At 41.9% G+C, this 14,578-nt stretch overlaps 1 protein-coding gene across 6 annotated transcripts in view; it reads right to left on the reverse strand.

The window, feature by feature from the left end:
• ACOT11 (acyl-CoA thioesterase 11) overlaps positions 1 to 14,578 on the reverse strand; it is a 113,907-nt gene that overhangs the window by 19,446 nt on the left and 79,883 nt on the right. For all 6 annotated transcript variants that reach the window (XM_054981519.1, XM_054981517.1, XM_054981518.1 and 3 more), the window contains 6 exons: positions 14,034 to 14,135; positions 10,700 to 10,835; positions 8,991 to 9,147; positions 4,919 to 5,038; positions 4,348 to 4,492; positions 3,574 to 3,629 (listed from right to left, as the gene is read on the reverse strand). In XM_054981519.1, coding sequence (XP_054837494.1) covers positions 3,574 to 3,629; positions 4,348 to 4,492; positions 4,919 to 5,038; positions 8,991 to 9,147; positions 10,700 to 10,835; positions 14,034 to 14,135 — 716 coding nt within the window. The remainder of the gene's footprint in view (positions 1 to 3,573; positions 3,630 to 4,347; positions 4,493 to 4,918; positions 5,039 to 8,990; positions 9,148 to 10,699; positions 10,836 to 14,033; positions 14,136 to 14,578) is intronic.

The raw sequence follows: 14,578 nt of genomic DNA on the forward strand, positions 1-14,578 counted from the left end.
CAGATTTATTTGAAAGAAAATTGGAGGAGAAACTACAACAAAAGCAAACAGAAAATCAGTCTCTTTCTGTGAAAGTACAAAAGCTGGAGAAGAAGGGGGAAGGGCATGGATGGAAGGCTGTGAGGAAGAGATCTAGTGTACCATCTCTGTATGAAGCAAAGAGCACACAATGCACTTCAACTAAGAAATACATCACAAAGAGGAAGAAAGACAATCAGAGACATAGTAATGTACCCATCGACATCTTGCAAAAATGCTTGGAAGGCAAGAAGAGCCATTTATGGTTGATTGTTGGAAAGAAAGCGTTGCAACATTATTTTAGAGGGAGAAGGAAGAAGAAAAAAGAAAAAATGAAACTTAAATCATGATCCTGGGACTCTGACAACTGGATTAGAGGGAGTGGGATAGAAGGGTTCTTGGAGGGAGAAGAGGAACAAAAATGAAATTCAAAGTATGACCCAGTAAACAGGTCTTGGGGGTCTCTTATCTCCCCTCTTATTTCTTATGTTTTTTGTTGAATTTTTTTTTTATTTCTAGAAGATGGAATTTAAATTATGATCCTGGGGCTTTGATAATTGGATTAGAGGGAGTGGGGCAGAAGAGCTCTTGGAGTCCTCTGCCCCCCTTCTTATTTTTCTTTTTACTTTCCTTCTGTTGGAGCTCTTTTCTTTTCCTTAAATAAAAGTATTGTAGGAAAGAAGGAGCCATAATACTGTTTTGGAGGGAGGGATAAGAGGAATAAAAATGAAATTCAAAGTAAGACCCAGTAAACGGGTCTTGGGGGTCTCTTATTTCCCTTCTTATCTCATATGTTTGTTGGAAGTCTTTTTATTCCTTTAATAAGGGGATGGGAATGATTTTGATATAAGATAGCTGGTAGGTTTAACAGGGGAAACACTAGGGAACCTTATAAGTGTGTTAATTTTTAAATTTAAATTATAGGTTAAGCTAAGTCTGCCTATATATTTGCTTTGCTTTTCTTCTGCCTTTATATAATGAAAATACAAATAGTAAATCTTAGATGGCTTGAGATTTGATATATTAAAGATCAAGGGTTGGCTGTTATAAAAACTTTATTGTATACTTCTCTCCTTTAAGAAAATATTTAGTTAATGACATATACAAATAATGGGACTAATAATAGAATGTAATGATGTTCACTTCTACTTTCTGTTTTTTTCTTTCTTTTCTCCTCTCTGCTTTATTTCTGGAAAGATTAAGGGTTTAACACCCTGGGCTCAAGAATTAAAGGACTGAAATGTGCCTTAAGATGATGCTCACTTAAAATATAAACAATTGTTATAAATGAGAAAGGAAATGGAATAAGTGGGCTAAAAAGCAAGAAAATTAAAAAGTGCTTCGAGAGATTTAAATGGACTGTGCACTATATAAAGAGAGAAAGAAGGGTGTGTGTGGTTATTCAGTTTCCTTTTCTATGGATTGATGTCTATATTGCAATTTTTTTTGAAATATTGATCGTATAATGGATTATCTTGTACACGAATCGGAAACAAAAAAGTTCTCTTGTCTTTTTTTTTTTTTTGAAAACTTAATAAAACTTATTTTTTTTAAAAAAAAAAGCACCCCAAAACTCCACTAAGCAAACAAGCAACACAAGTTCCCCTGCAACTGCACCAACAAATTTTTAAAAATTAAACTGCAACATAACGAGACCCAAACAGAGCACTAACAAATAAGCAACAAACAACCTGGAACAACAGCAACCTGGACTCCTCGCAAGGAAATACCCTTTAAAAATTAAACTGCAACAAAAAAGAGCCCAAAAGAGCGGCACAGCAACCTTTAAAGGTAAACAGCACTAAACCCAAAGAAAAGGTAAAAAAGAAGCAGGGCCGTTTCCGCACGGCTTGCCTCAACCTGGAATGCTGTACAACATGCCGAAAAAAACACGGAAGATCACGTTTTCTTGCGCGAGTTTTGCAATGGCAATACTAGTATATCTGAGAAAGCAGGATTTATTCAGAATTCTTTAAAACACCTCCAAAACCTGATAAGGTATTTTCCAGGTATATTTTCAGACCAGATATTCCGAATGGCACACTCCTAAACAGCACTGCAATAAGGAAGACAAGGCAGAACAAGACATCCATTTGAGAACAATCTAAGTTTGGGATAGACCGCAGCAAAGTGTGGGAAATCCTGGGAAGTGAACCACTGGGAAAACAAATCTTGTGGATGTCCCAAAGGGAAAAACAACCTCACCCCAATTTGGGTGCCAAACCAGAGCAAATCTCTAGCCTTATGAGGTTTTCCCTCCTGCTCCAAATGGTTTGTTCTCCCAATAGGAGGAGGTAGCTGAGGCTTACAAAGCAGGCTCACAGGACTGACAGTTTAAAATGAAAAAGTAACAGAGAAGTCTGAGATGGAGGGGGATCAAAAAGATGGGCTGCAAACCCCTAAGACAGAGCAGTCTCTTTAATGCAGCATGCTTATGAGCCTCTTGCAGCGTACATTGTTTCTGCACGCCCGTCTCTGGCCTGCCTTCTCACTCTGCTCTCAAGAGAACTCATTGATCTGGTGTGAATGCCCCCCGAGAACTGTGCCCTTAAGGATAACGCATGCAGCCTCAGTCTGTGTTCTGTAATAAATTATGAACTAGAGACAACCAAACAACAAGGCTATAAATATGCTGTAAGGTTTCAGTGACATAACAGGAGGCGAACTGGAGGGGGCTCTGATGTCACCATAAGGCAGAAATGGAAGGAGAACAATACGCAGAGCTGAAGAGAGCCTGTTTCATAAATAGAACTTGCTGCAGAGCAAAGAAAACAGACCAAGGGGAGGGAGGGGGAATCGTTCTAATCTTTGTTGATCTTTTCTCTTGCTCCTGCTTTCTCCCAAGTAAACTTCTCCCTTATGCCTCCCTACTTTGCTTTTTCTATCAGAACCCTAGAATTTGAATAGCAGTCAGAAAATTTGTGGTTTTCCTCACTTGGAGTCTGCATATTTTGCATATAATATATTCAGTGTAGAATTTGGCTTCCTTCTTAACTTTGGAGTTTAATTTGATACAATTCCTTATTCCTCCAAACCACCACCGTCCCATTAGAAGGGAGCCTCAGGAATGAATGTATATTCTTCCCTTGTTAATTCCTACTTCCATTTCCTCCAATTAGTGAAACTGAGCAAGGGCTAAAGGGTTAAATTTCTTCCCTCCTTTCTGCATATCCCCAGTCCAAGTAGTGGCAATACACACATTTCAGCATTTTCCGAGTTGTGATTTCACCTTCCACTGTTCTGCCCTGAAATTGTTTTCAGAAGTCTTCTGTCAGATTGCAATTGGTTGTGTTGTCCAAATTATATGATGTAACAAACTGCAGTTTGTTTTTTGCATATAAAGCAGTGGTAGAGCATCTGCTTGGTCCCAGGTTCAGGAGGTAGGTGATGCGAAAGGCCTCTACCTGAGACTCTCGAGAGCCACTGCCAGTCTGAGTAGACGATACTGACCTTGATGGACCAAGGTCAGAATAAGGCAGCTTCGTGTGTGTTCATGTGTGATTCTGAACCATGGGCAGGGCAGGAAGCTATTTGAATAAGAAAACTCTCACTCACCTGTCCAGTCTAATTTTTTTCCTAGCGCTAGCTTCTTTGAACCTCCTCTCTCCATCCTATTAAAAAGAGAAATACAATATATACATTATATTTTGAAGACCTACATAACATGTATAGGAGCTAAACATGAGGACTTAACCAACAGACTGGCCAAATGACTGTCAGCCTTCAGAGTCACCCAATTTATTCTCAAGCAACAGAACAAAAAAGGAGTCTCATGGCATAAGCCTCTATTGGGTAGAGGCCACATCATCAGATGCAAGAAGTGAAACTTCAGTCAGCAAAATGTACACATACAGTGTAGGGAAAAGAGGTACAAATTTACACTGAAATGTCACAATCAATCTCTCTTTGAAGTTCCTTTGCTGAAGAACTTTGACTTTCAGATTGGCAATTCAGTGTCCCAGGGGACTGAAATGTTTACCACAGGTTTTAAAGGTTGCCACGTTTATGTCCTTTTATTATTTTGCATAGACTGACTAGTTTTGTACCACATATACAGTCAAAAGGCTCTACTGACAGATGACTGAAGATAGATTGCAATGCAGGAGCCCTAGATAACGTGATCCTATAATGTTGCCTGAATAGATATGGAGACAGAGGCTTGGTGCAGGGACTGGCACCTGATTTCTGAACTCACAAGAATAACATTTTCAGGGGGGACCTCAGACAAAACCCAATTTTGCATTCCGTACTGGACTAAATCTACCCAGGAATACTCATTTCATTCAAGACCATCTCTTTCAGACCCATGTACTACAGCTGGTTTCTTACCCCTGGCTCTGGTTTCAGCATTGGCAGTGTGCATGGCTGACCATCTCCATTCAAGACCACAAAGGTCATAAAGGCACTGTTGATATGCCTTCGGCTGACTTCCATTTCATGCCGATAAGCCTCTACACATACCCCAACCTCCATGCTGGAATTAAGAACACAATTATTTTAGCTGCAACAATTGTCCAAACAGCAAACACAACATTGTGACAAACAGGAATAGATCAAACCCAGAAGGGGCTTTTTGCTAAGTTCTAGTTCCAAGGAAACAGATAATTTATTCAAAATCAATTTAAAGAGCAGTTTTCAAACTGTTGAATAGTTTTCACAGGGCAGAGTCTGCTTGAGTTTGACTTATGCAGCTTTCTGTCAAGTAAAAGCCCTAAATTTTGGAAGTCAATGGAAATACTTCTGTCACTTACCTTAGGCAAAGAACTGCTCACATGACAGATAAATACAGCTTTTGCTGTATTGGTCAGACATTTTGCATTTGTCCCAGCAAAGCATAACATGGTGAGACAATCAAAAGTAAGGTTCCATTGATCTGGCTCTAGAGAATAGAAAGGCATACCTGTTCTTGAATGCATTGTTAACAATGGCCTTAAAAAGGAGGCGGTCCCCAACCTGAGAGGGTCCTCGAAAATGGAACATTTCGATTGTCTTCAGGGTAGGGTGAGCATGGCACAACCGACTAGAAAAACAAACAAACAAGAGTATTTGGCATTCAAAGAGCTAGACCAGTACATATATCTCGTTCTTTGCAGAGTGGAAGAGCTGCACAGAGTTGCTAGTTAGAGGCAGGCTGGAATCTCTCACAAGACATGGAATTGCTTCACCACATACACCATGATACAGCAAGAGTCAGGCCTCGAGAATCAAATCCAGTCAGAATTTCTCAGACCTGTTACTTCAGGAAAACACCTCTTCAGCCCATGAGAGCACTAGCAGTTACTACCAATAACAGAATTTGGGAAGGCTGTGAAATACACACTTATTCTTTCTCCCCAGATTTACAAACCAAAATCCAGAACAGCCAGAATTAATGAAGACACACTGCCACCTAAAGGATAACAGCTCATTTCTCTCTTGTAATAAAGGCAATGTCAGGCCATTTCCACACGGCTTACCTTTTGTCAGGATACAGCGTCTTCCTGTGCAAAATCACACCAGGAAGATGCTGTTATCGTGCGATTTCGCACGAGATCACGCTGCATCCCGGCAAAAGGTAAGCTGTGTGGAAACGGCCAGTCTTTGGCACCATTTAAGGCTTTGGATATAACACTTCCAGAATGGAGGCTGCCACTGATAGAACAAGAGACGCAGTAACCCTGCTTATTTATGGGAAGGTGGCAAAGAGCATATGCACCAGCTTTACACACAGATTGATGAGAGATTCATTTCTGCAGCAACCAGGGGGAGAGCAGAATGCTGCTTTTAGCAATGTCACAAAGGAAAAACACTAGGGGATATCCCTGTTAACCAAGGTAGACTAAAGAACAGCAGGGATATAAAGTGCAGTCAAAAACTATTCAATTAATATATTTAGAATGTGTTAAAGTGCAAAAGTGCAATACAATACATTCAATAAATACAATAAATATATCAATGGCAGGTCAGTAAACAAATACAATAAATATATCAATAAATATATCAATAAATTTATTGATATATTTATTGTATTTATTGAATGTATTGTATTGCACTTTTGCACTTTAACACATTCTAAATATATTAATCGAATAGTTTTTGACTGCACTTTATATCCCTGCTGTTCTTTAGCAATGTCACAGCATACAGAATACAGTCTTGGCTTTAGAAAAGTAGATGTCCTCTACGAAGGAATATTTCCGTTCATCCTGGCTAAATAGTTTCAACAAAAGGTCCTCCATCTTGCAGGAGAACAATTTAATAAGAACTCTTTGTTGCCTTTAAATAGATAAAACCATTAAGATGCCTCGCAGCATGCCAACCTATCCTTTAACACTAGGCTGTCTGATCCCAATTGGCTACAATATAAATTGGGGTTGAGGGGGGGCATCTAGCCACAGGTATATCTTTAGGGGCAGTTTATAAGAAGGAGCTCAGCAGGTACAAGAGAATCCTAGATACAAAAGGAAAAACAATGAAAGGGCCTGCTGAATTAAGGACTGCAAGAAGAGAAGCACTGCCTATCTATTAATTAAAGCTAAATCAGGGTCACAGCAGGCTAAGTCCAGAGGACTTAACAATTCAGTAAGAACTTACAGATCTGCCATAGCAATTAGGCCTGAATAACTGCCGTTAAACCTGGATTAAGGGTCAAACTAGATAGATGAATACCTAGAATCTCCCAGTGATGTCTCAAAAGGGCCGTTTCCAGACGGCTTACTGGCCCCCGGAACGTCGCACCACGTTGCGGAGAAAACGCGAAATATCGCGTTTTCTTGCATGAGTTTTGCGCGATGTCGCATGACGTCGCGCAAAACTCACGCGAGAAAACGCGATATTTCGCGTTTTCCCTGCAACGTGGCGCGACGTTCCGGGGACCCGTAAGCCGTAAGCCGTAATTTTAGGTGCAAAGCAGCCCCAGTTTGACTCAGGACTAGACGAGGAGGGGGCTTAATCTTTCAGCCATGGCATGGTTTTGCCTTTGAAACCAGCCTCTCACTCCTGTTTCTCATCTTAGCATTGGTTGCTTTCTTTCCAAAGAAGATAGGAGTTGCCTATAGTTGGCATCATGAAGAAAGCCAGTCTGTCCTATTGATATAGTTCATTCGTCTCTTAACTCCAAAGTGCTACTTATCACTCATTAAAAGGCCCATCCCAATATACTGGAGAGAGGGGGAAACATGCAAACACACATGGATGGAATAGTCCAGGGCTTTTTTTCAGCCACAATACCCCGGAACAGTGTTCCAGCACCTCTCCAGAGAGATCACATGTCTCAGCTGGAGGCCGCCAGTCAGCTGGAGGGGGGGGTGTTGAAGTTTAAATCGTGCTCCCTGCCCCTGGAAAGCAGAGCAGAACATGATTTAAACTCCCCACCTTCTCCAGCTGGCTCAGGAGGCCCAGTTAGCTGGAGAAAGGGGGGTGGGTTTAAAGTTTAATTCATGCTCCCTGCCGCACGAGAGCAGAGCGGATTGCGATTTAAACTCCCCCCTTCACCATCTGGCTCAGGAGGCCCAGTCAGCTGGAGACGGGGTGGTGGTGTTAAAATTTAAATCAACTCCATGCCGCTTGAGAGCAGAGCGGAGCGTGATTTAAACTCCCCCCCTTCTCCAGCTAGTCCTTCCTTCCTTTCTCTTTCCATGTATCTCTGTCTTCCTCTTTTCCTTCTTTCTTTTCTTTCCTTCCTTCCCTTCCTCCCTCCCTTTCCTTTTCCTTCTTTCCATGTCTTTGTCTTTCCCTTCCTCCCTCCCCTTTTCCTTCATTTCATGTCTTTCTTTTTCTTTCTTTCTTTTTCTTTCTTTCCACTCCTTTCCCTTCTTTCCATGTCTTTCCTTCTTTCTTTCCCTCTCTCCCTCCCTTTCCTTTTCCTTCTTTCCATGTCTTTCCTTCTATCTTTCTTTCCCTCCCTCCCTCCCTTCCCATGTCTTTCCTTCTTTCTTTCTTTTCCTTCCTTCCTCCCTCCCTCCCTTCCTTTCTCTTTCCTTCTCCCGGGGGTGGCTGCACCATGCACGATGAGGTCATTTCCCGGAAGGGATGTCACATGGTTCCAGGAGCACATGCGCACATTGCGCGCACGCACGTAGTGACAGGAGCAGCACCTCCTGCCGGGAGTTGACCTGGGTGAGAGTTCCCCCACCTCTTTCCCCAGAAAAAAAGCCCTGGAACAGTCCATGCACTTCTTGCAGTTTCTCCACTAGTCTCAGAACTGCAAAGAAGGTAGCTAGAAGGCTAGCCCAATGTTTGTTTCAGGTCAGAAGAAAAAGGGGGAGAACGCCACCCCACACATATGCTTTCTGCTGTTACATAATGGCCAACCTAGTTGCCATCCTTTGCTGTCGAGTAGGAAAGCCTAAAGGTATTTGTTAACATGCTGGCAGTAATACCTTCAACCTTGGAAGCTTTAATACTATGAAAACATTGGTACTTGATGCTAGCACCTGATCTTGCATTGGGTGATACATTGACATTTTCTGAAGCAGCTTCCCTTCAATAAGTCAAGCAGGGGCTGAGGAGCAAGGCTTTCATACAGCTGTAATCCCCTGGCAGAAATTTCAAAGTGTAGTTTCAAAGCTGTGTCCTGTGAAAATGCTTCCAGTTATCACCATTGAATAGGAGTCCTTCTGCGTGAAGAGTTGAGCTGACACCTCTTTAAATGCAGAATGGTCTTTTAAATGCAATCACTTATAAAACAGGGGTTCAAGTTCAAGTTTAGCACCAGTGCACAAGTTAGGGATATTAAACATTCCCCCGTCCACAGCTTGTCAAAATCTACCCCCCACCCCATGCATTTCTCTCAGCTGGACCAATCTGAACCCAGCTGAGGGGAGTTATGACCAGGGACAGATGGCAGGTCAGTAAACGGACTTCCTCAGACACTACTTTATATACAATTAAGATAGGCAAAAGTAAAGGTAGACCCACATTTAATGAGATCGTTCTGCCACTGTCATGTCTAGTTTGGCCTTCAGACAAGCAAAGATCAAGAAGCAACTCACCTTGCTGCTATTGTGGCCACATTTTCCATCCAGGCCATGATCTGTCCTCCAAATGTGTTCCCCTGATGATTGGCATGTGGGGGCAGAATTAGTTCCACACTCTCTACTCTTGTCTGTTCTGCAGGTACCACAGTGCTGCACTCTCTGTTCTCACCCTCTGTCAAAAAACCCACAACATTTTTTCAGCAAGGTGTACAGAAAGGTAAAAATATCTCAGGACTGCTGAAAATCTAAACATGCACAAAGGACTACTAGGTGAGAAGTCTACTAGCCTGTTTCTCCTGGATTTGCTGAAAATGATGTGAGCCGCCCTGAGCCCATCCGTGGGGAGGGCGGGATATAAGAAATAAAATAAATAAATAATAAAACCCAAGTGGTCTGGCAAGGAAGAAGCAAGGAACTGCTATAGGTAGTATTAAATAGCATCTTTGTGTCAAGTTTACAGACCCTGAAGGTCATGCAGCATCAGCATTTGTGGTAAAGCATGATGTGCCTAAATAAATATAATAGATGGGCAGATGCCGGGAAACGGGTCCAGATGTATCATTTACTTAACACTATACCTCTCAAGCAATCTATTGTGAAAACTACTCCACAACAGCACACAATTTCCTCTTCTTTAGGCAGCAGCCAAACCTTTTTTATTACGAGATAGCTAGTGCTTTATCTATTTTACTTAAAAGCGTACACATCACCTTTAAAAAAATAGTTTCAAGTAGGTGGCCTTGCTGGTCTTCAGCAGAACAGCAGGATTTAAGTCCAGACCTTCTGTTGAAGGTCTGAAGAAGGGAGCTTTGACTCTGGAAAACGTATACCCTGGAAATCTTGTTGGTCTGCAAGGTGCTACTGGACTCAAATCCTTCCGCTAAAAATAAATAGTATCCTAATAGTACAATGATTGATAAATTACCAACATAAAATGTCAACAGCAGGTAAAAATTAAGAGCAGCTGAGTTAAACACAGTATTAAAAATAAAAAACATAAAATATATTGTTAATTGCAGCTGAAAGACATTGCAGCATAAAGATAAAAAATATCAGTGTAGCGACCAACTCCATTTTCCAGTAACAGCAAAAGTATGATTCTCGTAGCAAAATCAAACAAAAACATTAAGGTCAAGAGGGCTGAAGGAGGACACAGAGGTGAAGCCTTGCCTCCTTCCTCTTCCACAAGCACAGCTGCACTGAGGAAAGGGGTAACTGTATCCCCTTGTCCCTCCTCATTCCAGCCCATCCACTCACATCACTGTCCCTCCGCATGGATTCCACAATCCCAGGAATGATCCTTCTGGAAGCAGGAATGTTCTGAAAGAAGGCTGTAAGGTTGGATACATGCCTATGTGCTTGGCCCACAATACACACATACACCATTCTGTGCACTGGATAAATGCTGAAAACAATACTGTCTGGGTGCAAATTGTGAAACCTTGGTCTAGTGTTAGCAGCTGTACAGAGTCTGAAGATATACAAAAAGATTTATGCATTGTACTGTACCTATATAAATATAGGTCATGAACCACTCAGATATACTGGGGTTTTTTGCTCTAGATATCCAGATACAGAGGTGGGGTGAGGGCTCTCTTCTGCCTATTCCTATTTGATACTCATGAACACTCTTTGCTATTTCCAGCACTGGCTGAATTAATGTACTGGACAACCTCGGCCTTTAAAAAAAAGCACCAGAAAAAAAAGCCTGTAGGTTACTCTACCAGACTGCACAGGGCTGTTAGTGAGGAGGTCTTTGATTGTGTCTGTGTGGGCCAGTCGCATCCGGCGGCGTTCAGCAGCAATGCTATACTCAATCTTTTCCTCCTCTGTTTGAGGAACCAAGGGCTTTAACTTGATCTAAGTATAAAGAAAGAGATCATACAATATATCTATTAGCACAAACCTTTGGCTAGTTGAAAGAACCCATACCTGACCTTCCCTCCCTCTGGTTCTACTGAAATTTGCTCAATGTCTAGACTGCAGTTGAACATCTAACCTAAGAACTTCAGGACATAACTGCATGATCACCTAAAGCAACCCCCAACCACATTTTCCCTACTCATGCAGATATACTCCATCCAAACATGACCTTTTCCACTGCCAGTACAGTTCTAGCAGAAGTACAATACATGATCTATTGTTCTGCCTAAGAGGTGGGAGGGGAAGAGCCCTGCTACTTTTCACTACTCCGGCATACTCTAAAATCCCACAAGATATGCAATATCAGTACGACATAGTACAGAATTCAGAAAGAAATACTGGTTTGGATCGGGATGCATTTGAAAGTGCACATTAACAAGATGGCAGAAGCCAAAAGGAATTCATGGACATTCAGACACCCAACTTTGCAGAAGAAAGGTATACTTATTTGGTTGGTCTAAATAAAATGTATTCAGTGGGTTTTGGTTTTTTGCTCTGAATACATCTACTTGCCAAATTCATTCTCCTTCAAAGTTTCAAACCAGATTCACATACGCTCAGTCCATAACACAATTATAAAAGCTGTAAAAGGATTTAGCCAGGAGATATAAGGCATTTCCCCAAATATAATATCCCCCCTCCCCCAACGAACTACCTAGGAAAATATATACACAAAACATTAGGAAAATGTATTATCCCCTCCCCTTCCAAGCTGATGAAAAAAGAACCGTGCTCTCAGCAATTTAGATAAATGCTTTCTCTTTGGGGTCTTCCACATGCGTTATTTGGCTTGAATTCAATGATTTGGGAAAGTAGGCTTTTCCCCCACGTGCTCTAGATTACTTCTGTGTTGTGCTGGGAATGACATCATTCCTGATGCAACATGGAAACAACATGTTGTGCCATGGGCCAATTGGATAAAAATTGGCCCCCAGTGCTTGGGGACTGATTTTTACCAAATTGGTCCCTGGAAAGACCCATCCCTTCCATGTCACACCAAGAATGACATCATTCCCGTTGCAATGCAGAAGTAGGTTCTCCCGATATGCCCCCTGCAACCACTATGCCCCCTGTCCCCTGGTTTGAGCCCTGGGGGACCTGGCAACCCTAGGGAAACCTCATAATCCCATCCTGGTGTGGAAGACATCTTAGCTATAGAACTCTCCTGTATGAGCTAAGCCTAGTTTTCAGTGGACGGGGGAGTGAGAATTGGTGTTTGTACTATTTCCAGTTGCACATGAAGGCTGACATGGCTGAGGCCTTTTTTACCCTGCCTTTGTAAACCATTTTGGCTACTGGTTTCACTGCCAGCTGTTAATGTTTTTTTAACCTTTTCAGACAAAGCCTGTTTGCAATACAGGATTGAGCCAAAAAAAACCCTATTTCCCCTGTTCTCCAGTTTTCAATGTGCTTCCCATCAACTGCAGAGTACTGTTTGAAATGTCCATAGTGCTCCTGGCAGTGCTGCTTTTTTAAATTTTCCTGTCCAATTCTGGCACATTCTTTTTTTTAAATATATATAGGTAAACACTATAGCTTTGTAATGATAAATATAGGCAGTTCTCTAAATTCCTAGCTTTCATTTTTTTAAAAAGTAAGTCTCTCACCCCTTCCCTTGCAGAGATATGCCTTTTCCCTTGTATCTTTGTAAGGAAAGGGGCTAGAGACTTACCCCTTTTTAAAATGAAAGCTGGGGATTCAGAGAACCTGCTACATGTGTCATTACAGCACTACTGTGATATTTTTGTTCCTATTTTTTAAAAAATCAAAAGCCCTGGTGGCCTGGAGGGGGGAAGCCAATTCCCAAGCCAGAAAAAGTGGTGCTGTTTGAAATGTTCACAGTGATTCACATATAATTTATAAACAGATGTAAATGCTGTTTGAAAATGCTGCCCCCAATCTCTTTACATGAAGTCAGGACAGCAACAGATAATGACTGGATTAAAACAGAAATATGAAAGGAGACTGAATGCTCACCCATACACAAAAGTTGCCTTCACAGGTAACACTATGCTCTATCCTAGTGTTTCCCTGAACATGCTCATTTACTACATACAAAGACTTTTCTTTTATATGGAGGAGCATGCAGCAATCAAGCACTCATCTGCAGTCTAAAATGGTTCTGTCCAACCACAGATTTGCCAGTGAGAATTAGACCCCGTATTCAATGATTTCCACCCTATTAAGCATGCATCAAACTGTAATCTTGGTAATCTTGCCAAATCAGTGCAAATCAGGTGTGTCACAAAACCCATCAAATCAAACTATAATTGCAGTACCGATTTATTGTAAATAAAAATTATTTCATTCATATACTGAAAAGTCTAAGCCCACAGTTTAAATGTTTGAGTTTTTTATTTGTGTAATAGGCTCAACATTTTCAGAGTATATATCAGTAATATTGATATACTCATCACACAAAACTGAATAAAAAAAAAATGTTACCATTTATTTATAAATAGATACCGAGACCATAAGATAATAGTAAAAGCAATCAACAGGAGCTTTAGGATTGCCAGTCCCCCGCTGGGGTCGGGGGGTCCTCCGCTCCCACCCTCCACCCCCTACCCCTGCTTACCTGGCCAGTGGAGGAAGAGGCAGGGGAACACACCTCCCGGGCACGCTCCTGCATGCCACAACTCTCCAGATTGGGCCTGAATCGGGCCCAGATTGGGCCTGAATCGGGCCACTGTGGAGTGCAGCAGTGCTCCCATGCTCTGCAGTGGCTCAATCCAGGCCAAAACTGCCCAAATTGGGCCACTGCAGAGTGCAGCAGCGCTCCCACACTCCGCAGAGGCCTGATCCGGGCTGAATCAGCCCGGATCAGGCCTTGATCGGCCCCATGCGGAGCACAGGCATGCTCCCAGGGTGGCACGTGGCCTGCGCAATGACATCACTTCCCGAAAGTGAGCGTGTGAGCAAAAGGGAAAAGGCAAGATAGGTGCCAGGCCTCAGGCCTCCTGCCCGGAGGGGAGTGGGGACTTGGCAACCCTATTTTGTACAATCTCCAAACAGATAAGGGGCAGACTCTATAAAGATATAAAAAGGGGGGAAGGTTGAACAGCCTGAATACCTTACTACTTAATATCTAAGCAGAAAATCCATGTATTTAATTCTCTTGGATTTATGCCTTACCTTAGTTGGTAGTTTGCCTTGTGCAACAAATGTTGCATATGCCTTGCACACATTCCATTGTTTCCCACAGCAAATATCTTCATAGCTGACCTGTACACCAACCTAGAATCATTCCAGCGGTGGGTGAAAAGAGAGAACTGAATGTAAAGATGTAATGACACACACACATGTCTATTTCCATTCGCAGAAAAAAATCTGAAAGCCCTAGATACACTGCAAGATACATTCATTTCCTCAAAAGAATACTGTGCAGCAACTGAAAGTATTGCATTTGTACAAGAGCTCTGTGTGTTGTTCTGGTTCTTAGCTCTGGTTTGGTAATTCATACTTCTGCATATTTAAAGGAGAACAAGCAGTGTGATTATTGTATTCTATGTACTGCTGTTTTCCTAAGCAAACGAATCACAAACGTTTGTCCCCTGGAACAGCAAAATGAAAACCAGACATCGCTTGGATCACACTGTTCCTTTCTCCAACAAAGGACAAAATGACAAACAAAAGGAGTGGGAATCAGGGTGCCTTTGGGGCTTGGATAGCGTTTGCTC

This window comes from Eublepharis macularius, chromosome 5 (assembly GCF_028583425.1).
Source record: "Eublepharis macularius isolate TG4126 chromosome 5, MPM_Emac_v1.0, whole genome shotgun sequence".
Taxonomy (NCBI): domain Eukaryota; kingdom Metazoa; phylum Chordata; class Lepidosauria; order Squamata; family Eublepharidae; genus Eublepharis; species Eublepharis macularius.